The sequence below is a fragment of the Choloepus didactylus genome, chromosome 20 (genome assembly GCF_015220235.1).
Source record: "Choloepus didactylus isolate mChoDid1 chromosome 20, mChoDid1.pri, whole genome shotgun sequence".
Taxonomy (NCBI): Eukaryota; Metazoa; Chordata; class Mammalia; order Pilosa; family Megalonychidae; genus Choloepus; species Choloepus didactylus.
Window position 1 is genome coordinate 19,552,449 of NC_051326.1, and position 27,470 is coordinate 19,579,918.

The 27,470-nt window shown below is 35.7% G+C and overlaps 1 protein-coding gene across 1 annotated transcript in view; it reads left to right on the forward strand.

Annotated features, from left to right (window-relative positions):
• The window catches only part of LOC119516420 (A disintegrin and metallopeptidase domain 3-like), a 133,547-nt gene that overhangs the window by 60,734 nt on the left and 45,343 nt on the right, over positions 1-27,470 (forward strand). Inside the window, exons 12-13 of the mRNA XM_037812771.1 lie at positions 21,861-21,959; positions 24,156-24,351. Of these exons, the coding sequence (XP_037668699.1) occupies positions 21,861-21,959; positions 24,156-24,351 (295 nt within the window). The remainder of the gene's footprint in view (positions 1-21,860; positions 21,960-24,155; positions 24,352-27,470) is intronic.

Sequence of the window (27,470 nt, forward strand, 5' to 3'; positions counted from 1 at the left end):
ATACAATCCCATTATTGAAAACTTGCATTGGTATGGAACTTTTGTTACAATTGATTATAGCACATTTTGATAATTATGCTCTTAATTATAGTCCATTGTTTCATTTATGGTTCACTGTTTGTGTAGTTTACTTCCATGGAATTTTTAAAAATTTTTTATTCTGTTACCGTATATACAATCTAACATTTCTCCTTTTAATGACATCAGATATATATTTCAGTGCTATTAATTACATTCAGAATGTTGGACTACCATCACTACCATCCATTCCAAAACACTCCCATCATTCCAAATAGGAAATCTGTATGTTTTAAGCCTTAACTTTCTATTCCTTATCCCCCTGCCATCCCCTGGTAACCTTTATTCTAGATTCTGATTCTATAAGTTTGTTTATTCTAATTATTTCCTATCAGTGAAATCATACAATATCTGTCATTTTGTGTCTTACTCAACACAATGTCTTTTAGGTTCATCAATATTGTCGCATGTATCAGGACTTCATTCCTTTTTATAGCCTAATAATACTCCATTGTATGTATGTATACACCACACTTTGCTTATCCATTCATCTGCTGATGCACACTTAGGTTGCTTCCTCTTTTGGCAATTGTGGATAATGCTGCTATGAACATTGGTGTGCAAATATCTGTTTGAGTCCCTGCTTTTAATTCTTTTGGGTATATACCTAATAGCAGGAATGCTGGGTCATATGGCAGTTCTATACTTAGGCCTCTGAGGAAATGACAAAATGCCTTCCACAGTGGCTGCACCATCTTACATTGCCTCCAGTAACAAATGAATGGTCCTATTTCTCTGTTTCCTCTCCAAAACTTGTTATTTTCCATTTGTTTAATAACAGCCATTCTAATGGGTGTGAAATGGTGTCTCATTGTGGTTTTGATTTGCAGTTTCCTTATGGGTAATGATGTTGAGCATCTTTTCATGTGCTTTCTGGCTATTTGTATATCTTCTTTGAAGAGATGTCTATTCAAGTCTTTTGCCCATTTCAAAAATTGGGTTGTCTTTTTGTTTATTAAGGTGAGGGATCTTTATATGTTCTAGATATTAAACTTTTATATTGGATATGTGGTTTCCAAATATTTTTTCCTATTGTGTAGTTGTTGTTTTCCTTTCATGATAAAGGTGCAAAAGTTTTAACGTTTGTTGAGGCCCCAATTTATCTTTTTCTTTTGTTGCTTGTGTTTTGGGTGTAAGGTCTAAGATAAGAAGCCATTGCATAACACAAGGTCCTGAAGATGCTTCCCTATGTTTTTGTCTAGGAGTTTGGTAGTTCTGCTTCTTATATTTAGGTCTTTGTTCCATTTTGAGTTGATTTTTGTATAAAGTTTGAAGTAGGGGTCATCCTTTTTTTTTTTTTTTTTAAACAAATGGTATCTAGTTTTCCTAGCACCATTTGTTGAAGTATATTCTTTCTCAGTCAAGTGGTCTTTGCCCTTTTCTGAAAAATCAGTTGATCATAAATGTGAGAGTTGATATCTGAACTCTGATTCTGATTCCATTGGTCTATATATCTGTCCTTGTGTCAGTATTACACTGTTTTGATTACTGTGGTTTGTAATAAGTTTTAAGATTGAGAAATATGAGTCCTGCAACTTCATTCTTCTTTTTCAAGATGGCTTTAGCCATTTGGGGCCCCTTACCTTTCCATATAAATTTAGTGATTGGCTTTTCCATTTCCGCTAAGAAGGCTGTTGGAATTTTGATTGGGATTATGTTGAATCTATAGATTGTCTGGGTCAGATTGACATCTTAACAATATTTATTCTTCTAATCCATGAGCATGGAATGTCCTTCCATTTACTTGGGTCTTCTTTGATTTCTTTTAGCAATCTTTTATAGAGTTCTGTGGACAAGTCCTTTACATGCTTGTTTAGATATATTCCTAGATATTTTATTCTTTTTAGTTGCTTGTGAATGGAATTTTTTCCCTGATTTCTTCTTCCAGTTGTTCATTGCTTGTGAATATAAGCAATACTGATTTTTGGGTGTTGAACTTGTCCCCCCACTCCCCCAACAATGCATACACACACTTTTTTGAATTCATTAATTAGCTCTAGGAGGATTGTGAGTTTTTCAGGACTTTCTGTTCATAGGATCATGTTATCTGTAAATAGGGAAAGTTTCACTTCTTCCTCTCCAACTGAGATGCCTTTTATTTCTCTTTCTTGCCTAATTAATGTTGAGTAACAGTGGTGACAGTGGGCAAAATTGTCTTGTTCCTGATCTTAGAGGAAAAGCAGTCAATCTTTCAATATTAGGTAGTATATTAGCTATGTATTTTCTTAAATGCCCTTTATCATGTGGAGGACGTTTCCTCCTAAGTTTCATAGTATTCCTAGTGTTCTAAGAGTTTGTGTTTTTTTTTTAAACAAGAAAGGGTGCTGTATTTTGTCAAAAGCCTTTTCTGCATCAATTGAAGTGATCATATAGTTTTTTCCTTCATTCTGTTAATATAGTGTATTACATTGATTGACTTCCTTATGTTGAACCAACCATGCATACCAGGGATAAATCTCACTTAATTATGATGTATAATTCTTTTAATGTGCTGTTGGATTCAGTTTGCTAGTGTTTTGTTGAGGATATTTCTATCTATATTCATAAGAGATATTGGTCTGTAGTTTTATTTTCTTGTGGTATGTTTAGCTGGCTTTGGTATGAGGGTGAGATTGGCCTCATACAATGAGTTAGTGTGTTCCCTCTTCTTCAATTTTTTGGAAGAGTTTGAGCAGAATTGGATTAAAAATGTCTTGGAATTTAGGGTAGAATTCCCCTTTGAAGTCATCTGATTCTGGCCTTTTCTCTTTTGGTAGGTTTTTGATTACTGGTTCAATCTTTTTACTGGTAATTGGTTTGTTGAGTTCTTTTTCTTCTTGAGTATTTAGTGTGTTTCTAAGAATTTTTCCATTTCCTAAAAGTTATCTAATTTATTGGCAGATCATTGTTCATGGTATCCTTTTATAATTATCCCTTTTATCTCAGTGGGGTCAGTAATAATGTCCCCCTTTTCCCTTCTGATTTTTGTTATTTGTATCTTTTCTTTTCCTTTGTCACTCCAACTAAAGTTTTGTCAATTTTATTGATCTTTTCAAAGAACCAACTTTTGTTTTTTTCAATTCTCTCTCTCTCTCTCTCTTTTCGTTAATTTATCTCCACTCTAATCTTTGTTATTTCCTTCTCTCTGCTTGCTCTGGTTTTGGTTCTTCTTTTTCTTCTTCTCCCAGTTTTGAGGTGTTTCTGATTTGAAGCCTTTCTCCTTTTTAAGTGTAAGCATTTAGTGCTATAAATTTCCTTCTCTGCACTGCCTTTGCTGTGCCCCATAGGTTTTGATTTGTTGTATTTTCATTTTCATTCACCTCAAGATATTTCCTCATTTTGCTTGAGATATCCAATTTAACCCAGTAGTTGTTGAATATTTAGTTGTTTAATTTCCATGTTTGTGAGTTTTCCATTTCTCCCTCTGTTATTGATTTCTGGCTTCATTCAGCTGTGGTTGGGGTGTGTACATTGTATCATTTCATTGTTTTTGAATTTATAGAGACTGATTTGTGACTTAACTTGTGGTGGATCCAGGAGAATGATGATGTGCACTTGAGAAGAATGTGTATTCTGTTTTTGTTGGGTTAAGTGTTCTATATATGTCTGTTAGGTATAGCTGGTTTAGAGTTTCATTCAAGTCTTGTATTTCCTTATCAATCTTCTGACTAGATGTTCTATCCATTATTGAAATTGGTGTATTAAATTCCCCTACTATTCATGTAGAAAAGTCAATTTCTTCTTTCAAATCTTTCAGTATTTGCGCCATATATATGGCAGCTCGGTTGTTAAGTTCATATATATTTATAATTATTACATTATCTTATTGAATTGTCCCCTTTATCAGTATAAAATGAGTGTCTTTTACCCATGTGATTGGTTTTTTTTTCCTTTCTTTTTTTTAAGTTCAATTTTATTGAGATATATTCACATACCATACAGTCATCTGAAGTGTACATCTGTTGTTCACAGTACCATCATATAGTTGTGCATTCATCACAATCTATTTTTTAACATTTTCCTTATACCAGAAAAAGTGAAAATAAGAATAAAAAATAAAAGTAAAAAGGAACACCCAAATCATCCCCCCTCCCACTCTATTTTTTCATTTACTTTTGTCCCCATTTTTCTACTCATTCATCCATACACTGTATAAAGAGAATGTAATCCACAAGGCTTTCACAATCACACTGTCACCTCTTGTGAACTACATTGCTGTACAATTGTCTTCAAGAGTCAAGGCTACTGGGTTGCAGTTTGATAGTTTCAGGTGTTTACTTCTAGCTATTCCAATGTATTAAAACCTAAAAAGTGTTATCTATATAGTGCATAAGAATGCCTACCAGAGTGACCTCTCAACTCCATTTGGAATCTCTCAGCCACTGAAACTTTATTTTGTTCCATTTCGCATCCCCCTTTTGGTCAAGAATATGTTCTCTATCCCACGATGTCGGGTCTGATTCATTCCTGGGAGTCATATCCCATGTTGCCAGGGAGATTTACTCCCTTGGGAGTCAGATTCCACATAGAGGGGAGGGCAGTGAGTTCACCCCACTGAGTTGACTTACCTAGAAGGAGAGGGTCACATCTGAGCAACAAAGAGGCACTCAGGGGGAGACTCTTAGGTAGGTTTAGCCTCTCCTTTGCAGTAACATGTTTCATAAGAGCAAGTCCCATGATAGAGGGCTTGGCGCATCAAACCGCCAGTCCTCAATGTTTGTGAGAACATCAGCAACAATCCAGGTGAGGAAGCTCAACACCCCTGCATTTCCCCCCAGCTCCTTAGAGGGGACCCACATATATATTTGTATTCTCTGTCCAAATTACTTTGGGATATGTTGCTATTTCACACTAACCTATGCAAACCTACCAGGTCTCACTTCCTATTAAAGGTTTCATGTAGTTATGGTATTTGAACAAACTGTACGAGTTAAGTTGTTTAGGAAGTATAGATCTTGCACCAACTAAACATCTCTTCCCTTGGTCTCCTATGTGATTGTTTTGACTTAAAGTCTATTTTATCCAATATTGGTATAGCTACTCCAGCTCACTTTTGGTTACTATTTACATGTATATATTTTTCCATTCTTTCACTTACAACCTACTTGTGTCTTTCAATTTAAGGTGAGTCTCTTGCAGACAAGATATGATTGGTTGGGTTATGCTTTTTTTAATCCATTCTTCCCATCTCTGCTTTTTGACTGGAGAGTTTAATCCATTTACATTTAAGTCAATCCTGATAATGCAGGCCTTTCACGTGTCATTTTCCTATTTAGGCTTTGTGTATCTTATACCTTTTTGGCCCTCCATTTTTCCCTAAATGCCTACTTCTTTATTTATTTTATTTTATTTTATTTTTGCATTGTGTCATATTGAGTGCCTTCTCTTTTCTATCTGGATATATTTTTTCATCTATTTTCCTTGTGGTTACCATTGTGTTAACATCCTAAATATATATATATAACAATCGTATTTGGTTTGATAAAAATTTAACTTCAATAGCATACACATATACTTTTCCTATATCTCTCTTTGTCCTTGTTACCACTTATATCTTTGTACATTGTATGGCCAAACTTTTTGCACCTGTAGGAAGAAATGGAGATACATACCCAACAATACACTACAATAAAACTGACATTTATAATTACTCAAATGATTACCTTAACTGCAGGTCTTCATTTCTTTGGTTCATTTCTTTGAACCACTGTCTGGTGTCCTTTTCTTTCATTCTGAAGCACGCCCTTTGGCATTGTTTGTAGGGCATTTCTAGTGGTAATGAACTCTCTCAGCCTTTGTTTCTTCTGGGAATTTCTTATTATCTCCCGTATTTTTGAAAGAAAGTCTCGCTGGATATAAAATTCTTGGTTGGCAGTTGTTTTCCTTCAGCACTTTATGTTTTTCCACCTACTGCCTTCTTGCTTCCATGGTTTCTGATGAGAAATCAGCATTCAGTCTAATTGAGGCTCCCTTGTACATACAAGTTTCTTTTCTCTTGCAACTTTCAGAAGTCTCCCCTTGGTCTTTGCATTGAGTAGTGTGGCCAATATATGATGGGATGTGTTTTTCTTGATGTTTATGTTTTCTTGATGTTTCTTGATGTTTATGGTGTTCACTGGTCTTCTTGGATATGCACATTCATGTCTTTTGCTAAGTTTGGGAAGCTCTCTGTCATTATTTCTTTTGCCTCTTTCTCACCTTCTTCTCCTATAGGGACTCCCATAATGTGTATGCTTAATGGAGTCCCAGAGGTGTCCTATGCTATGTTCACTTTTTATAATTCTTTTATCTTTCTGCTCTTCAGTTTGACTGATTTCAAGTGTATTGTCTTTGAGTTCATTGATTCTTCCTTCTGCCAGCCCCCATCTGCTCTTGAAACCCTCCTGGCCATTTTTCATTTCAGTAGTTATTCAACTCAGTAGTACTTCAACTCCAGTAGTTCTATTTGGTTCCTTTTTAAAATTTCTGTCTCTTTACTAAGAATCTCATATTGTTCAGTCATTGTTGTGCCAGTTTGAAACTGTTATATACCCCAGAAAAGCCATACTCTTTTAAGCCAGTCTTGTGGGTGCAGACTTATTGTGAGTGGGATCTGTTGATTAGGTTGTTTCCATGGAGATGTGACCCACCCAATTGTGGGTGGGACCTTTTGATTAGATTATTTCCATAGAGATGTGACCCTGCCCATTCAAGGTGGGTCTTAATTAGTTTACTGGAGTCTGAAGAGAGCTCAGGGAGAGAGAGAGCGAGATCTTAGAGATGATACAGATCCAGACACTTGGAGATGATGACAGAGAGACGTTTGGGGATGCTAAGCCAAGACATGAAGCACAGAGTTTGCTCCAGAGAAGCTAAGTGAGAACCCACAGATGCTTAAAGAGTAAGCCACTGGAATCAGAAGCTGAAAGCAACACAACCTGGGAGCATAGTACTATCAGATGCCAGCTACATGCCTTCCCAGCTGACAAAGGTGTTCCGGACGCCATCAGCCTTTCTTCAGTGAAGGTATACTCTTATTGATGCCTTAGTTTGAACACTTTTATGCCCTTAGAACTGTAAATTTATAATCTAATAAATCCCCTTTATAAAAGCCAATCCATTTCTAGTATATTGCATTTCAGCAGCTTTAGCAAACTGAAACAATTGTGTTCCTTATATCCATTAGTTCTTTCTCTGTATTTTCCTTTTTATCCTTCAGTATTTTTATGATGTTTTTTTAAAGGCTTTGTTCAGCAAACCTACTTTCTGGTCATCTTCCTTGGTGGTTTCTGGATTTTTATCCTCTTCCTTTGTATGGGTCATCATTTTCTGTTTCTTTGTTTGCCTTGTACTCTTTTATTGCACACAGAACATTTTAATATTTTAAAATGTTAGCTCAGGATTTATTTCCTATTATGTCTGTTTCTTATTGAAGTGAAAGAGATTTTCTTAAGTACCAGCCCACCTATCAGGAAAGTCTGCCTAAGGTGAATATAGTATGCAGGGTTTTCCCTCTCTTTCTGGGCCTGTGTCTTTTCCTGGGCTTTTGCTAGTTAGTTTTTTGGAGTTCCGCTGTTTGAGGAGTTTGGTTGTCCTCTCTTCTGGGTGTTTGAAGACAGCAGGGCTTTTCCCAAGACTGTCTATAGTTTCTTATATTCCTTTTGTTGTCTCAAGGTGCTTTTGCCTGGACGGCAAATTCTGGGAGGAGACCACAAGGGAGGGTACTATCCATCCAGGGACCCACAAGGGGATGCAGCCTGTCTCCACAGGATCCTGAGGAGGGAATCAGGAAGGGTGCCAAGAACAACTTCTATGGCTCCCCAAATCTGACTTTTCATGGTTTGCCCACTAAATGTAGCCTTTCAACTAACTGTTTCCCATAGCGCTGAGGAAGTGCAGTGTCCATGCTGCCACCCCTGTCTAGGGCAGTTTGAAACAATGGCGGCCACCTCTTTTGTCTGGGGTTGCCCTCAGAGCTGGGCACCCAGTGATCTGAAGCACTAACCAAAGACATGATCAGTGATGAGCCATGGCCACCCCTGGTCTTGGGGAAGAGGTTTTTCATGTCCCTTTCTGCCACCAGTGAGCTGGCTAGGAACTGGACCCCACAGCAGCCTGCTGTGAGAGTGAGTGATGAGTGCTGGTAGCAGCTGCATGGAGAGAGCAACCCACTGTTCTTTACTATAATTTATTCACCTCTTCCTCCTGCTCTTCCGTGGATGCTGTACAGCATTCTTCTGGCCTCCAGAGCTTCAAAATATTTCCTCCTTTAATAGTTTTTAATAGTTTTTCCAGAGGAAGGACTGAGTCCTTGAGCTCCATCCTCTGCCATCTTCCCACAGTCCTTGTCCAGCACATTTTATAGCCATACTTTGTAATTTTCCTAATTGCATGTCCCAAATGATATTTTATTGTGTTTCAATTGGCCTTTCCTTGATTACTCATAAAATTGAACATCTCTTCATACATTTATTAGCCATTTATTTCCTTTGCTGTGAAATGCCTGGTCATTTATTATGTCCATTTTTCTATTACATTGTAATTTTCTTATTTACTCACGTATCTTCAAAAAGTCTTTATAACAATCATTAATATGTTAACTGTGTTACATATATCTATCCATTCTTCAATGTAACTTCTAATGAAAAGAAGTTATTCATTTTAATGTAAGTTAATCAATGCACTTCAGAACAAACCGTGGTGATTACTTAAGATTTTAAATAAGTCTTGTATCAAATAGTGCTGCTTCCCTCTTTCATTATCTTTAGAGGTAAATTAATACTTGTTAGTTTGCACTTCCATATAAACTTGAGAATCAACTTATCAATTTCCATGAAAAATCCCTTCTTGAGATTTAGATTAGATTTATATTGTATGTGTACATCACTTCAAGGAAAAGTAATAGCTTTTGAATATCATCTTTCTATACATTTAGGTTTCTTTAGTATTTTTTAAAAGTTTTTATTATTCCAGATAAATGTCTTACACATATTACTTATTACCTGAACTTGTTACCATGTATTCTATTACTTTTTTTTTTTCTAGTTTCTAATCTGAATTTACTAGAAACAGGATCAATTTATCAACTTTTCCTTTCATGGATTTTTCTTCAGTGTTTGTATCTAAAAACTCACTGTCTAACTGAAGATCACCTAGATTTTTTCCAGTGCTTCTTTTCCTGGAGTTTTATAGTTTTTTTCATTCTACATTTTGGTCCATGATTCATTTGAATCAATTTTTGTGAGACAGGTAAGGGTAAGGTTCTAGATTCTTTTTTCTTTTCTTTTTTCTCCCTTCTTTTTTTCCTTCCCTCCCTGATTCCTTCCTTCCTTCCTCCCTCCCTCCCTCCTTCCGTCCCTCCCTCCCTCCTTTCCTTCCTTCCTTCCTTTATTCCTTCCTTCTGCAGCTGGATGCCCAATTGTTGTAGTGTCATTTGTTGATAGAATTATTTCTTCTCTATTAAATTGCCTTTGTTCAGCATTTTTCTCTTTGTGGGGACGGGAGTAGTGGCTTCCAAGCTCTTTACATGTCTAAATTGCAATCAGAAGCCCTGAACTTCTCCTGTCTCTTTTTCACTGTATAGCATTGTGAGATTTTGAATGATCCATTTATTTTGGAAGTTACTGGCTATCAGACCCTGCTGATGCTGCCCCCACCCTAGGGAGCTTTTGGTTCCTAGCATTGTCAACCCTATGGTCTTTTTCTTCAGGAAGAGAATATTCCTTAACACCAGGTTTGCCCATTTCAACTGTCACTTCCAAATTACATGATCTGAAATTGAGTGCTCTCTTACATTTTGAGCTTTTAGTTGGCTCAACTAGAGTTGCCTGACTCTAGTCCTGGCCATTCAGTCAGGTGCCATATTAGCTCCCAGTTATTCTATTTTGCTGGTATTCGTGCCATTATATAGTATCCTATCACATTAAATAAGACTCACCTGTGTAACCAATATGTTATTGTGGAAAGGATGGCCTGTAACTTCCATGGCTCAGTTGTAAGAGATACTTGTGGTTGTGGTAATTGCTTTGCTCTCTCTTGGATCACTCACTTTGGGGGAAGCCAGTCTCCATGTCATGAGGATACTCACACAGCATTCTGAAGACGCCCATATGAAGAGGAACTGAGACTTTTTTTCAACAATCAGCATCAACTTGTCAGCCATGCAAGGGTGCAACATTGAAAGCATCCTCCAGTTCTAGTCAGACCTTCCAATGATTGCAACTATGGCCAATATCTTGACTGTGACCCTGAGAGACCCTAAGCCAGAATTGCCAGTCTACATCTTGACTGCGTTCCTGACCCAAGACAACCATTAAATAATAAATGCTATTGTTGTTTTAAGCCACTAAGTATTATAGTAATTTATTATGCAGTAATTGATAACTCACACACAAGTTTATGTGTTCTATAATATATATGTAATATTTTGCAGAAATATTCATGCCTTCCTCTTAAATATTTCATATTTTCCTACCATTTGCATTTAGATATACATTCTTTCTGTAATTGATTTTTATGAATAGTATAAGGGTATCATATTTGACAAGTGCAGCTTATTTAAAGACTGTACTCACCTCATTGCACTGAAGTGTAATCTTGGTCATTAATCAACTAACCATTTATGGTTGTTACAGTTTTTCCTATTCTTGTGCCAATACTTCAGTATCTTAATTAATATAGGTTTCTATTCATTCTTGGAATCTGATATAACATGTCCTCCACTTTGTTTTGCTAGTTCAGGATTTCTCTAGATCTTTATAGCCCTTTGCATTTTGATATGATTTTCTGATTTGTCTTTTCAGTTGCTGCCAACAAGAAAGGACAGGTACTGAATGACATTGCATTGAATCTTGAGATAAATGTCAGGTTAATTGATACTTCTAAAATATTCAATCTTCTAAGTCCATGAGCTTGGTATACAGCTCCATTTTTACATCTTCTTTAATTTCTGAAAGCAGTACTTTGTAGTATTCAGTAGAAAGGTCTTAAATAGACATACCTTTTGAAAAATTTATTGCTATGTTTGTATTTTTGACAATATTGTGCATCATACTTTAAAAATTATTTTCTTTTTTTTGATGGTGTATAAAACTACTCTAGATATTTGTATTTTGACTTTGTATTCAGCAAACTTGTTGAATTCAGTTATTAATTCCGTTAGTGTTTCTCTAGACCAGAGCTGTCCAATAGAAATAGCAGGCACACTTCAAAAGTTATAAGAAACAGATGAATTTAAATTTAAAAGCATATTTTATTTGACTTAATATATTCAATGTAGTATCATTTCAACGTGTAGTTTATATAAAATTATTAATAAGACATTTTGGTTTTTTAACATTAACTTTTCAAAATCCTATTTGTATCTCAAATACTGGTTTGGACTAGATGCCTTTCAACTGTACAATAGCCCAATGTAGACAGTGGCTCTCTCTTGAACAGTGTAACTTTGGATGCTTGGATTTTCTACTTTTGCCTTCTTTTTGTCTCCAAAATAATGATATATTTGTAATTTTTGCTTTCCATTTATTTCTATTTCTATACATCAATTTCCCTTAATTACTATTTCATTTCTTATTGTACTATCTAGAACCTTACATAAAATGTTGAATAGAAGAAATGAAATTAAGCATCCTTGTCTCATCTCCCATCTCATGGAGAATTTTTTAAACACTTCAAGTGTATTTCATATTGCTTTAGGTTTTCTGCAGACACATCTGTCTGTCATGGTTTTCAACCTGAGAAGCAGAACTATGTATGTTAATATAATTTCATTTATATAATTATACATATTAATTTATTATATATAATATATTAATATATAAAATTTCACATACATATATTAATAAAACAGAGAAAGAGATTACAAGAATTGGCTTACATGATTATGGGGGCTGGCTAAGCAGCGACCACAAGGCTGTTTCCATGTGTTATGTTGAATCCTGAAGCCCACAGGCTAGCAGTCAGGAAGGGAAGATCATGAGCAGGCTGTAACCCCAAATGAGCTAGAACCACACAAGGATGGACTGAAACCCCTTCATTCTTGTTGCCTCTGGCCATGGTAAAGGGATATTCTGAAGAGGAGGGACCACACACAGACACACACACAATCTTTGCCCAGAAGTCAGAGAAACTGAAGGAAGGTTCGGGAGGAATCTTCACTGCAATGAGATGAGTCAGCAGATCAGCAAAAATATGCTTGTGCAATGACTGCTACTTCCCTTCTGTTCTCCAATCCTGAAGAGAATCAACTTTTTAGTAACTTTCACAGGAAATATAAAGACTAATGGAATCCTGAGAAATATAGTTCAGCCTACTTGAATTGACAAATTACAAGCCATGACAATAATTTTACTAGATTAAGGAAGTTTCTCTGTTCCTTTTTGGAATTATATTATACTTTAAATAACTTACATATAGTGGTATATTTTAAATTATATATTTGTTATATATTTCCAGTTGCCTTTCATTGTGGTCATAGGATATATTCTGAGTTTTCAACCTTTTGAAAATTATTGAGGCTTTCTTACTGACAAAGCATATAGTCAATTTTGTAAACATTCCACATGCTTTATTGCTGTTTGTTTTTCTTATCACATAAAATATTAAGAGAAGAGTATTAAAATTGCCCACAAAGATTATGGATTTTAACTTTTAAGTTAATTTTTGTTACACATTTTTTTCAAGATATGTTATTGGGTCCATACAAATTCAGTATTGTGATATCTTCCTGGTAGATTGACTCAGTTATCATTACGAATTGTCACTCTCTATACCTAGTATTTCTTCTGCCTAAAGCCTACCGTATTAAATTCCTATGGCTGCCATAACAAATTACCACAATCGGGGTGGCTTTAAACAACAGATAATTGATCTCTTACAGTTTTGTAGGCTACAAGTCTGAAGTGTTTCCTCTAAAGGCTCTAGGGAAGAATCCTTCCTTGCCTCTTCCTAGCTTCTGATGTTTTCCACAACCTTTCATGTTCCTTTACTTGTAGCTGCATCTCTTCAATCTCTGCCTTTCTTCAAATGAACTTCTTCCCTCTTTGTGTGTCCTCTCCTCTTCTTGTAAGGATGCCAGTTATTGGATTTAGGTCCCATGCTAATCCATTATGATCATATGTTAACTTGACTACATCTGCAAAGACTGTATTTCCAAATAAGGTAATGTTTACAGATGCCTGGAAATAATACATCAATGTATCTTTTGGGGGGACACAGTTCAACCCATTATATTTACTTTGCTTGATATAACTACACCAAAAATTTTCTGTTTTTTTTTGTGTGTTTGTATGATCTATTTTTTTAAATCCTTATGTTTACAGCTTTTCTGTATTCTTATATTTGACATGTATAACAACATAGTATTAGGTTTTTAAAAAATACACTCTCAAAATATTGTTTACTCTATATTTGCATTTGTTCTATTGACCTTATATTTGTATTTCTAGTTCTACTTATACGTAATATAATTACTAATACATTTAGAACATATGCATTGTAAATATTGTCTATTTGGGACATATGTTCTTTTGTTCCTTCTTTTCCTCTATTTAAACTTCATTTTGATTAATGAAATATTTTTTGTTATATTCTTCCATTAAATCAATCAGTATGTGTGTGTGTGTGTATATATATATGGGCATGTAGATTAAAAAAAAGCTGTGGTACATCCATGCAAAGAAGTATTACTCCACTATACATATCAATGAACTATAAACACATTCAGCCATATGGATAAACCTCAAAAAATATCCATAATCAAAAGGAATCCATAATCTTTGTTTCACTGACATGAACTTCAATAGCCAGCAAAAATAATGTGTTGTGATAGAAATCAGAGGGTTAGATACTTTTTGGATTGACTTGGAGGAGACATGGGAACTTTCTGGGTTGATGGAAATATTCTGTCTCTTCTTTTGCATGTTGGTCATGTCATGCACATATTTGTCAGACTCATTAAATTGTACACTTAAGATCCGTGTATCTCAGTAAGGGAAAATTCTAACTCAACATCAAAAAGATGCTCTCAAAAATTATCTCATAGCTAAATGCCAAACTGTCGTAGAAACATTCAAAACAGAGAGCGGTAGAAGCACAAAAGAATTCATTAAAATTCCAGAAATGATAAAACTGTTGTGATGTGACTTGAACTGTGCCAGGCATTCTTTTCTCATAGGGATGTTTTAGATATTGAGTTTGGGCAAAGGATCAGCTTTAGCCTGGTAGGAGGATTTCTGCCAAAGAGAAATCACAAAAGCTTTTAATGGTTGTGCTGGGTGCGGTAACAATTTGTACACTTGAAGGACATCGCATTTATATATTAAAGAATATTTAGGTATTTCTGGTTTGGACTAATATGAAAAATGCAGCCAAAGAACATTCATGTATTGATCTTTGTTTAGGCATATGTTTTCATTTCTTCTAGATAACTGTACTGGTAATTTATAAGAAATTTCCATTCTGTTTTCCATATGGTGGTATAATTTTACATTGCAACCATCTATGAGAGTGCTAGCTGTTCCTCATACTTGCCAACATTTGATCGTGTCATTATTTTTGATTTTAGTCATTTGAAAGTGTACTAGTATCTCCTCCTGGTTCTTTTAATGTCTTTTAAAATGCAATTTTATTGTGATATGTTTACATTCTATGCAGTCATACTAAGTGTACAATCAGTTGTTCACAGTATCATCATATAGTTGTGCGTTCATTGCCACAATCAATTTTTGAGCATTTTCATTACTCCAAGAAATAAAAATGAAAATAAGAAAAAAAAAAGTATGAGAGAACACCCAAAATATCTCATACCCCCCCCCATTATTCATTTTTGTCTGCCTTTTTTCTACTCATCTGTCCATACTCTGGATAAAGAGATCATGAGCCACAGTGTTTTCACAATCACACAGTCACACTGTATAAGCTATATCGTTATACAGTCATCTTCAGGAATCAAGGATACTGGGTTGCAGTTAAACAGTTTCAGGTATTTTCTTATAGCTACTCTAATACACTAAAAATTTAAAAGGGATATCTATATAACGCATAAGAATAACTTCCAGAATGACCTCTTGACGCCATTTGAAATCTATCAGCCCCTGAAACCTTACTTTGTTTCATTTCTCTTCCCCCTTTTGGTCAAGAAATCTTTCTCAATCCCATGATGCTGGGTCCAGGCTGAACCCCAGGAGTCATGTCCTATGATTCCAGGGAAATTTACACCCTTGGGACTCATGTCCTATGGAGGGGGGAGGGCAGTGAGTTTACCTGTAGTGTTGACTTAGAGAGAGAGGCCACATCTGAGCAGCAAAAGAGGCTCTGGGGTGACTCTTAGGCACAATTTTAAGTAGGCTTAGCCTCTCCTTTGCAGTAACAAACATCATAAGGGCAAGCCCCAAGATCCAGGGCTCGACCGTCTAAATTGGTAGCCCTCAATGCTTGTGAGACTATCAGGAATTCCCCAAGTGGGGAAGTTCAATATTTCCAATTTTTCCCCAGTCCTTCAAGGGGGCTTTTCAAATACTTTTTATTCTCTGCCCAAATTATTCTGGGATGTTTCGGGGCTCCATGCTAACCTGTACAAACCAACCAGATCTCATTCCCTATTCAAGTTTCTGTGTAATTACGGTGTTTGAGTAAACTGACTTTACAAGTTAAATTACATAGTGTATTACAGAAAATAAAGATTTTGCACCAAATAAACATCTCTTCCTTTGGTCCCATTCAGAAGCCGAAGTTTAAAACACAGTCAATATCATAATTTTCCCTTTTGTCTGGTTTACCTTAGTCCTAACCAATTCCATTTTGTTCATATCTCTAATTATAAAGTCTACTCTCTTTTTCAGTTTCTTTTACGTTTGCTGTATGGGGTAATGCTGACATTCATAGCTGCCGAGCTCTGGCTCTGAGTCTCAGGTGTCAGACAGATACCCAAAGTTCCAGGGACTGAGCAGGTTATATGCAAACAGCTCATCATCTCAGAATTTAGAAATAACCGTTACAACTCTTGAATAGTTGTAACTGCTGTAAGAGCTTACGATCTAGGAGTCTTTACCTTAAGCCTTCCTCTGATAACCTATGCTCTCAGATTCAATTCTCAGAGTTTTCACATTATAGTTAGTCTGTATTAATGAGGCATTATAATGTTTATCTTTTCAATTCTGGCTTATTTCACTCAACATACAGTCCTCAAGTTCCATTCACCTAGTTGCATACCTCATAAACTAATTTCTTCTTGCCAGTGCTCAATATTTCATATAATGTATACACCACAGTTTACCATTCTGTTTATCAGTCAATGTACCCTTAGACTACCTCCATCCATTGTAAATCATGACTACTGCTGCCGTAAACACCAGTGTTCAATGTCCATTCGTGTCCCTGCTCTCAGTTCTTCCAAGTATACACACAATAACAGGGTTTCAGGACCATATGGCATCCCCACAGTTAGCTTCCTGTGGAACCACCACACTGCCCTCCAGCTGGGCTATACCATTCTACTCCCAACAGAGCATAGGTACATCCCTCCCTCCACATTTTGACTTTTGGAATCTATATGTCTTTTCATCATTTTGTTTCATTTCATTTCATTCCATTCCATTTCATTTCATTTCATTTCATATTTGATAACTAGGTTTTCCAAGTCTGCAAAGTAGGTTGTTGGAATTTGGATTGGAGTTTGCATTGAATCTGTAGATGAGTTTGGGTAGAATTGATATCTTAATAACATTTAGCCTTCATGAACATGGAATATTTTTCCATCTTTTTAGGTCCCCTGCTATTTCTTTTAGTAAAGTTATGTTGTTTTCTATGTATAGGTCTTTTAATTCCTAGGTACTCGATTTTTTTAATTGCTATTAAGAATGGAATCTTTTATTGAGTGTTTCTTATGTTAGGTCATTTCTGGTGTATAGGAACATTACTGACTGATATGCATTCATCTTGTATCCCACTACTTACTAGCTCAAGTAGCTGTGTCATCAGTTTCTTAGGGCTTTCCAAATATAAGATTATATCATCTGTAAATAATGGCTGTTTTACTTCTTCCTTTCCAATTTGATTGCCTTTTATTTCTTTTTCTTGCTGGATTGCTCTTGCTAGCACTTCTAACACAATGTTGAATTTACTGTGGTGGCAGCTGGCATCCTTGTCCCATTCCTGATCTTAGAGGGAAGGCTTTCAGTCTCTCACCATTGAGTACTATGGTGGCTGTGGGTTTTTCATATATGCCCTTTATCATATTGAGGAAGTTTCCTTCGATTCCTATCCTTTGAAGTGTTTTTATCAAAAAAGGATGCCAGGTTTTGTTGAATGCTTTTTCAGCATCTGTTGAGATGATCATTTGATTTTTCCCTCTTGAGTTGTTAATTTTCTTATGTTGATTTTCTTATGTTGAACCATCCTTGCATGCCTGAAATAAACCCCACTTGGTCATGGTGTATGATTTCTTAAATTTGTCTTTGGATTTGATTTGCAAGTATTTTATTGAGAATTTTTGTGTTTATATATATTCATGAGGGACATTGGCCTGTAGTTTTCCTTTCTTGTAGCATCTTTACCTGGTTTTCATATTAGAGTGATGTTAGCTTCATAAAATGAGTTATGTAATGTTCCATTTTCTTCAGTTTTTGAAAGAGTTTAAGTAAGATTGGTGTCAGTTCTTTTTGGAAAGTTTGGTAGAATTCCCCTGTGAAGCCATCTGGCCCTGGGCTTTTATTTGTGGGAAGCTTTTTGATGACTGATTAGATCTCTTTGCTTGTGATTGATTTGTTGAGGTCTTCAGTTTCTTCTCTGTACAGTCTAGCTTGTTCATGTTTTTCCAGGAAGTTGTCCATTTTCTCTACATTATCTAGTTTGTTGGCATACAGTTGTTCATAGTATCCTCTTACGATTTTTTAAATTTCTTAGGGATCCACAATAATGTCTCCTCTCTCATTTATTATTTTGTTTATTTGGGTCTTCTCTTTGATTTTGTCAGTCTCGCTAAGGGCTTGTCAAACTTGTTGATCTTCTCAAAGAAACCATCTTTTGGTTTTATTTATTCTCTCTATTGTTTTTGTTTTTTGTTTGTTTGTTTTCTATGTCATTTATTTCTGCTTTATTTCTTGTTATTTTCTTCTGCTTGGTTTAGGATTAGTTTGCTGTTCATTTTCTAGCTTCTTCTGTTCTGTTAGTTCTCTGGTTTTAGCTCTTTCTTCTTTTTTAAAGTATGCATTTGGAGCTATAAGTTTTCCTCTCAATACCATCTTCACTGCATCCCATAAGTTTTGATACACTGTGCTCTCATTTTCATTCATCTCTAGATATTTAGCAATTTCTCTTGCTATTTCTTCTTTAACCCACTGATTGTTTAGAAGTCTGTTGTTTAACCTCCACTTATTTGTGAGTGTTCTAAAGCTTTGTTGGTTGTTGACTTCTATTTGTTTTCCATTGTGATGAGAGAATGTGCTTTGAATAATTTCAAAATTTTTAAATTTATTGAGGCTTGTTTTGTGGTCCAGCTTATGATCTATTCTGGAGAAAGTTCTGTAGGCCCTAGAGAAGAATGTATATCCTGGTCATTTGGGATGTAATGCTCCATATATGTCTGTTAAGTTGAGTTAATTTATCACATTGTTTAGGTTTTCAATTTCCTTATTAGTCCTCTGTCTGGTTGATCTATCTATAGGAGAGTGATATATTGAAGTCTCCCACAATTATTATGGAAACATCTATTGCTTCCTTCAGTTTTTCCACTGTTTGTCTCATGTACTTTGGGGCACCTTGACTGGGGGCATAGACCGTTGTTTCTTCTTGTTGAATTGTCCTTTATGTTAGTATCTAGTGTCCTTCTTTGTCTCTTATGACATCCTTGCATTTAAAGTCTATTTTATCTGAGATTAATATTGCTGCTACTCTTTCTTTTGGCTGTAGCTTGCATGGAATATTTTTTTCCACCCTTTCACTTTCAATTTCTTTGTGACTCTGGGTCTAAGATGAGTCTCATATAAACAACATATTGATGGTTCATATTTTTTAATCCTTTCTTCCAATCTGTATCTTTTAATTGGGGAGTTTAATCCATTCACATTCAATATTATTACTGTGAAGGCAGTTCTTGGATCAGCCATCATATCCTTTTGTTTTTGTTTGTCAGATGTATTTTTCCCTCTCTCTCTTTATTTCCTTTAATGTATCCTTGCTAAAACTCTTTAGTTCTGTGCCCTTCTCTAGACCTCTCTCTCCTTTCTTTTTCTCTCAGCCACTTGGGCTTCCTTTAGCATTTGTTTGTCTGTGAAGATTTTAAGCTCTCCCTCAAATTTGAAGGGGAGCTTTGCTGGATAAAGAATTCTTGGTTGGGAATTTTTTTCTTTTGGAATTTTAAATATGTCATACCACTGCCTTCTTACCTCCATGGTCATCACTGAGTAGTCACTACTTAGTCTTATGTTCTTTCCCTTGTATATAGTGAATTGCTTCTCTCTTGCTGCTTTCAGAACTTGCTTCTCTTCAGCATTTGACAATCTCATCAGAATATGTCTTGGAGTGGGTTTGTTTGGATTTATTCTGTTTGGAGTTCATTGGACATCTATGATTTGCCTCTTTAAGTTGTTTAGAAGGGTTGGGAAGTTCTCCCCAACAATGTCTTTGAATATTCTTCCTAGACCTTTACCCTTCTCTTCCCCTTCTGGAACACCAGTTATTCTTATATTTGTGTGTTTCATGTTGTCCATCATATCCCTGAGATCCATTTCAAATTTTTCAGTTTTTTTTTACCATTCGTTCTTTTGTGCTTTCACTTTCCAACCTACTTTCTTCCAGTTCTCTTATTCATTCCTCAGCTTCCTTTAATCCAGTGCTGTTTGTATCAAGAAACTTTTAAATATGATCAACAGTTTCTTTTGTTTCCATAAGATCATCTTTTTTTAATTTACTCTTGCAAATTCTTCTTTATGCTCTTTTACGGTCCTCTTGATGTCCTTTGTATCCTGAGCCATGGTATTGGTGTTTGTGATTACTTCTTTGATTACTTTCTCCAAGCATTATATCTCCTCTGATTTTTAAATTTGGGCATTTGGGTTATCCATATCTTCAGTTTCTTCATATGCTTTATAATTTTCTGTTGTTTTTGGTCTCTTGGCATTTGCTTATCTTGATAGGGTTCTTTTAGGATATGCAGGCTTATTTAAACAATTATCTATAATTTGACAGAGCTACAGCTTGGTAGAGTGCACTTTCCCTGACCTACCAGCAGATGGTGCTCCCATGCCACCTCTAATCTTCAATCCAGTTCTCCTCAACTTCGTTTATGCAGTGAGTGGGTGTCCAAACCATGTGGATGTCCAATCATTGTGCCAGTTTTCCATGTGCAGTTGGGACTGTCAGCCCTGTGGGTGGGGGGTGTGCCCTGTGCAGTTTGTCAGGGAAGAGGGCTTTAAGGGCTTTTCCTGGGGCTGGGGCTGGAATACCCTGGGGCTGTGGCAGGCATCCAACCCTTCAGCTCACACTCCCCTCAGTCCCTCTCTGCTGTGAGCCCACAAGTCCCTGGGTTTGGCGTAGGGCTCTTGGCACTTCCTTGTGGCACCTTTGCCTCTATGCTGTGCACCCCATGAGCTTCTGCAGAGAAGGAGTTGTACCATCACAAGCCAGCCAGATCCTGAGTTCCCTTGAGAAAGCTCTTGGCTGCCACACGGGGAAGGGGTTTCTCCCAGCCCACTGCAAAGGGGTGTGGAAACTATGACTTCTGCAATTGTCCACCTGCTGCAGCAGCTCCTCCTTGGATCAGGGGCCTTCAGCTGCAGGTGTGCAAATGGCTATCACCTATGCCAGACACCAAGGTGGGTACCGGAGCACAGAAGGTACTCCCCACCGTGATCGACCATGGCTCCCTCTGCCATCTCCCTGGCTGCTCCTTGGGTCCCACTCCGACCCACTTCCAAACACAGACTCGCAGTTTTTCCCCACTACAGCATGAGTCCAGCTGCCATTTTCCCAGTGGCTCTCTGGATCGAAGACTTATACAATTCCGAATGCAGTCTCTCAGTTTCTCCAAGTGCTCAATGACTATGGGTATATAAGTCCCTGCCCAGCCGCTGGAACCCTGGAACCACTATTCTGGAGCACTTTCTGTCTTTTAATCTAGTGTTTTTCATGTTGGAGAATTTTGCTCTGTCTCTTTTAATCCTCTATATTGGCTCTCTCCTACTAATTTTAAAATATCACACTCAGTCTTGTGACACAGTCACTCATGAACTGAAAATTTAACTTCTTTTAACTTCAGGATACATTTAAAAATCTCTTAATATTTTCATACTCCATGACCTAATATTTCAAATTCTAGGATTAATCTTTAATGCAAAATCAGGAAGATGAACAAATAATAATGTCCAAAATGTTCTTTGACACATCATTTACAATAATAAAATATTGTTACAATTTGGAAATCTGTATGTTGTTTCTTGTATGAATTGTTAATATGTTGCCCCAAATGATATTTTGAGAATACTTGGTATTCTGCTAATGCTTGTGATATAATAAATCTTAAAAGGAAGATAAAAAATTTTGTATTACTTATATTTATGCATAAAAGGAAAATTGAAAGGAATTCTGTTAAATTTATAAAAGTTCCAAAAGTTTTAGCCCAGAATTATGACTAATTTCATTGGCTTCCTTTTCCCTATAGAGAAAACATTAAAGTTTAAATGAAGTGGCTTTAAAAATAAATTCATGGCCAATACTGTAATGTAATTAACTTAGTGTATTAGTGTAACTTTAGTGTATTTTGAGATTAAGTAAAATATTTTTGAGTGAATATTCCCATTATTTCATTTGATTTTATTTACTTTTAGGATTGTCAGTATAAAAAATGCTGTAATCCTAGAACTTGTACTCTGATTGGATTTGCAGAATGTGGCACTGGACCATGCTGTGACAAAGATACCTGTCTGGTAAAGTTTTAAAATATGACATCATATTCTCTCATGGTGTTCTTGTGCATTTTTCTTTACTTTTTACATACCTTTCAAATATTTTACTTCATGTACTTTTGGATAAATGTTTTTATTTTTGTCCACTTCGTAAGGGTATATGACTATTTCCTTCACATTCTTAAATATTCTGTAGAACATGATATTTGGAGGTTATATGTTATTCTATATGGGGTTAGATGATGAAGATATTTTCTATTTCTATTATTTTATTTTATTTTCAAGTTCATTAGTCTCTTGTGATGGTAAAGGATAGACACCAATTTCATGCACAGCTGGTTCCAGGATTTAGAGGTTGTCCTCAAGTCTCTTTCAGTCTATTTCTTAGCTCTGTTTAGACTATATGGTTTCAGTCTCCATCCAAGTACCATCCACTTCACAATTCAGGATCATTTGGTTACTATCAGTTACTTTTAGCCAAGCCTAAACAGCTGTTTATGATCATACAAACTTATGACAAAAATTATAAATAAACCACCCAACACAAACTTGACTTTCAATGTTGGGGCAAACAAGACAACAATAATACATATTCTCATTTTGAAAATTGGAGAAAAGGAAACAGTGTAGAATAGTCAGTAATAGGTAGCATATAACAAATACTGAAGTTCAGCTTTGTCGAGGACTTCTGGCTCTGGAAATGGATTGTGACCTTGGGAAGTTGTTCCATTTGATTTCCCTTGATGGCCGTATCTGAGAGGAGAATTGGGTGGGATTTTTCTTTAGGGGATTGCTTCAGTTCAGCATCCCACCTTCTGTTGTGGCACTTTCAGGGATCTAGGAGAAACATAAAAGCCGAATAATTAGAGTCCTGATTGCCAGATCTGTTTTTTTCTCTTGATAAAAACTCTCCTAACATTATTCTACTTTGTTCTATGTGAATTATTTTTTGCCTTATGGGTAGGAAACAAAAACAATGGTCATTTCTTTGGAAGGCATGTAATATACAGGCCAGCCTACGGTTTTCATTTCTTAGCAATATGCCTTGTTGCTTTTCCCTTCTCCGCAGCTCTTATTTTGGCCTTTTCCACCAAATTATTGGGCTGATGCAATAAGGCTTTTCTGAACAGTCCATTAATCTCTGACTACATACCGAAGGGTAGTTCTTTAAAATGGAGATAATTATTGTATTTAGTAGAACAAACTTTTGCTGTACAAGTTGCTAGGGGAGAGCTTCGGAGATGACAAGTCAATGTACTACCTTAATTAATGTTTATTTTATTTTTAGTGGTAGCTTAGAGTTTGTCTTTCTCTGCCTTCAGAGCTCACAGGTTTCTAACACTTCGCTCTCTTTCATTACTGGCCGTAAGTGTAGAAGGCCTCTTTCAGTAAATTTTCTTCCTTCTCTACATTGAAATAGGTCAGTATCCATGTAAGCTTGCCTAAAAATTTCAGATATGATCTAATATTTTTTAATTAAATTTTCTGCTTAGAGTCAAGTCCAAGAGCAAAGATATGAAAGACAATAGCTTAACTAGCTGTTTTGCTAACATGTAACAGTGATTGTCATGTTTCTAATTAGCACTCAGACTATTCTATTTTTAAATTTTTAAAAATTTAATTGGTGCCACACATCACCAATTATATACTCCCATTTGTACCTTGATGATGAATGAACAAGCAAAGAAACAAACAGTTAAGATGCTCAAAGGAAATTAAGGAAATTATTGTGTGAAATATAAAGGTTGGACGAGTGACATGCCCTAGTGAACCTTTGTTTCAAACAGTGACATGTGGATTCTTGCTCTGTGTATCTCTTGGATCTCCTTTCTTTTGTGCAGACCTTATTCCCAAACAAGCTTTCTCCATACGAGACATTTATAACTAAATGCAGCTCCTGGCCCATATTTCTTTAGTGTATAATATTTTGGAAGAGCAGACAGATTCTCCCAATATCCATCTTAATCCCTGAAAAAGGAGGAAAGACTTACTGAATGTGCCAAGTTAAATCTCCTACCACTGTATTCAGATGACAACAAAATTTTAGCTATGAGTGCTTTCACTAGAATTTAAGTAAATCCATAATTTAACTGTAGTTAAATGTGTAATAATTATGGAAATCATAGTTATAATTTTTCTATTTAAATTCATTTTTACATTTTGGCTTACCCATTTAAATACCTTTTTTTTTTTTTTTCATTTATCCTTGTCTCACAGATATCTGAAAGAGGAAAAGTATGTAGGGAAAGAAGAGATCTGTGTGATTTTACAGAATATTGTAATGGAATGGAGGAGAATTGTGGGGTTGATATTGTATCTGCTGATTTCGAACCATGCTATAATGATACTGCTTTTTGCTTTCAAGGACTTTGCCGAAGTACAGATTTCCAGTGTAAAAGGTTATTTGGAAAATGTAAGAATCATATATTACTGGGGGCTTACTTTCAAAATATAGTTATTCTAAAGTCAGTGATCCATGCTATAGACACAATAAATAAATTTAACAATCATTTTAGCAATTATTGCTAAAAGCAGCTTTAGACTAAGTTATGAGTTAAAATGGACCTAACAATTAAATGACAAAAAGTAAGGCTATTAGATTTCCAATCATTAGCAGAAAAAGAGTAAAATATATTAGCATACCATAAGAGTACAAATGATTATTTTATTATTCAATTATTTCTGCACTATGATAAAAATTTGCCTACTTTTTTTTTTTTTTAATTAGAGTAGTTGTAGGTTTAGGGAAAAATCATGCAGAAAGTACAGAGTTCCCATATAACCACCCTCATGCTCAGTTTTCCCTGTTATTAATACTTTACATTAATGTGGTACATTTGTTACAATTGATGAAACAGTATCACTATAATTATATAATTAATGTAGTCTATAGTTAATATCAGAGTTCACAGTTTGTTTTGTACAGTCCTATGTTTTTTTAAAATGTAATTTTATTGAGATATATTCACACACCATACAATCCATCCAAAGTATACAATCAGTGGCTCACAATATCATCATAGAGTTGTGCATTCATTACCACAATCAATTTTAGAACATTTCCATTATGCCAATAAAAATAAAAATGAATATCCAAAACACCCTATACCCATCTTCCTCCACATTATTTTTTTTGTCTTTATTTTATTACTCATTTGTCCATATACTGGATAAGTGGAGTGACACTCACAAAATCTTCACAATTACAGTCATATGATAAAAGCTATATAGTTATATAGTCATCATCAAGGATCAAGGCTACTGGACTATAGTTCAACAGTTTCAGATATTTCCTTCTAGCTGTTCTAATACACTAGAAACTAAAAATAAATATCTATATAATACATAAGAACAACCTCCAAAATCACCTCTCAACTCTGATTGAAATCTCTTAGCCACTGAAACTTTATTTTATTTCTTTTCCCCCTTTAGGTGAAGAAGACATTCTCAATCACATGATGCCAGGGCCAGGCTGATCCCTAGGAGTCATGTCCCATGTTGCCAGGGAGATTTACATCCCTGGGAGTCATGTCCCATGTAGGGGGGAGGGCAGTGAGTTTATTTGCAGAGTTGACTTAGAGAGAGAGAGAGGCCACATCTGAGCAACAAAATAGGTTTTCTGGGGTGACTCTTAGACATAAGTATTGTTAGCTTCTCCATTGCAGGAATAAGTTTCATAAGGGTAAGCTGCAAGATTTAGAGCTTGTTTTATTAAATTGGGAGTTCTTAATGCTTGAAAGAATATCAGGAATTCCACAGGTAGGTAAGGTTAATATTTTACATTTTCCCCCAGTCCGTCAAGGGAACTTTGTAAATTTTTTTTTTTTTATTTTCTGCCCAAAATACTCTGGGATATATCAGAGTATTAATTAACCTTAACTGAATAAAAGGATCTCATTCCCTATTCTACATTCCATGTAATTATGTTGTTTAAATAAACCAACCATACAGACTAAATTAGAAAGTGTGCTACAGAAAATTTAAATTTTGTACTAAATAAACATCTCTTCCTTTGGTCTCACACAGAAGTTTTGAAGTTCTAAAATACAGTCAGTATCTTTTATCCTGTATTCTGATTTACCTTAGTTCTAATAAAATCCATTTCATAACTCTTTTTCAGCTTCTTTAGCAGTTGCTGTATGGAGTGATACTGACTTTTAGAGCTGCAGAACTCTAACTCTGAATCTCAGATGTCACACAAATACCCAAAGTTCCAGGGAACTATCAGGTTATACACAAAGACCTCAGCATCTCAGAATTGAGAAATAACAATTAAAACTCAAGAATAGAGGTGACTGCTGTAGGACCTTAGAGTTGAGGAACATTATAATGAGACTTATTGAACATTTTGTACTCCTAAATCAATTGCCCAATCTCTGCCCACATTATATCCCCTGATAACCTATGCTCTTGAATTCGATTCTCAGCATTTTCTCCTTTTAGTTAGTTTATATTAGTGGGACCATAAAATATTTATCCTTTCATTTCTGGCTTATTTCACTCAACATAATGTTCTTAGGGTTCATTCACCTAGTTGCTTGCCACGTAACTTCATTCCTTCCTGCAGCCACTTAATATTCCATTGTATGTATACATCACTGTTTGCCCTTCCATTCATTTGTTGATGTACCCTTAGCCATCTCCATCCATTGCAAATTATGAATAATGCTGCCATAACCACTAGTGTGCAAATAAATGCTATTGTGTCCCTGCTTTTAGTTCTTCCAGGTATATGCCTAATAACAGGGTTGCAGTATCATGTGGCAACCCTCTACATAGTAGCCTCCTGTGGTACCACCACATTGCCCTCCAGAGGGGCTGCACCATTCTAGTTTCCTACCAACAGTGAATAGGTGTATCTCTTTCTCCACATCTTCTATAGCACTTGTATCTTTCTATTTGTTAGTTTTATTCACACACTATAAAATCCATCCTAAGTGAACAGTCAGTGGCTCTCATATAATCACATAGTTATGCATTCACCACCACAATCTATGTGAGAGTATTTCCAATTCTGCAAGGAAAAAAGAGGGAAAAAATTTAAAATAAAGCATAAAAAAGAAACAAAAACAAGAATCTCATACCCTTCCTTATATCCCCTCAATGCTTGCTAACTATAGTTAGTTCATGTTAGTGAGAGCATACAGTATTTTTCCTTATGTTTCTGGCTAGTTTCACTCAATATGATATCCTCAGGGTTCATCCACATTGTTGCATGCATCATGACTTTATTCTGTATTACAGCTGCATAATTTTCCATCATATGTATATGCCACATTTGTTTATCCACTCGTTCATTGATGGACATTTGGCAATCATGAAGATTGCCGCTATAGACATTGGTATGCAAATGTCCATTCATGTCCCTGCCTTCAGTTCCTCCAAGTATGTAATTAGTAATGGGATTGCTGGATCATACAGCAATTCTATGCTTAGCTTCCTGAGGAACTGCCAAACTGCCTTCCAGAGTGGCTACATCATTCTACATTCCCACCAACAGTGAATGTGTCCCCGTTTCTCCACATCTTCTCC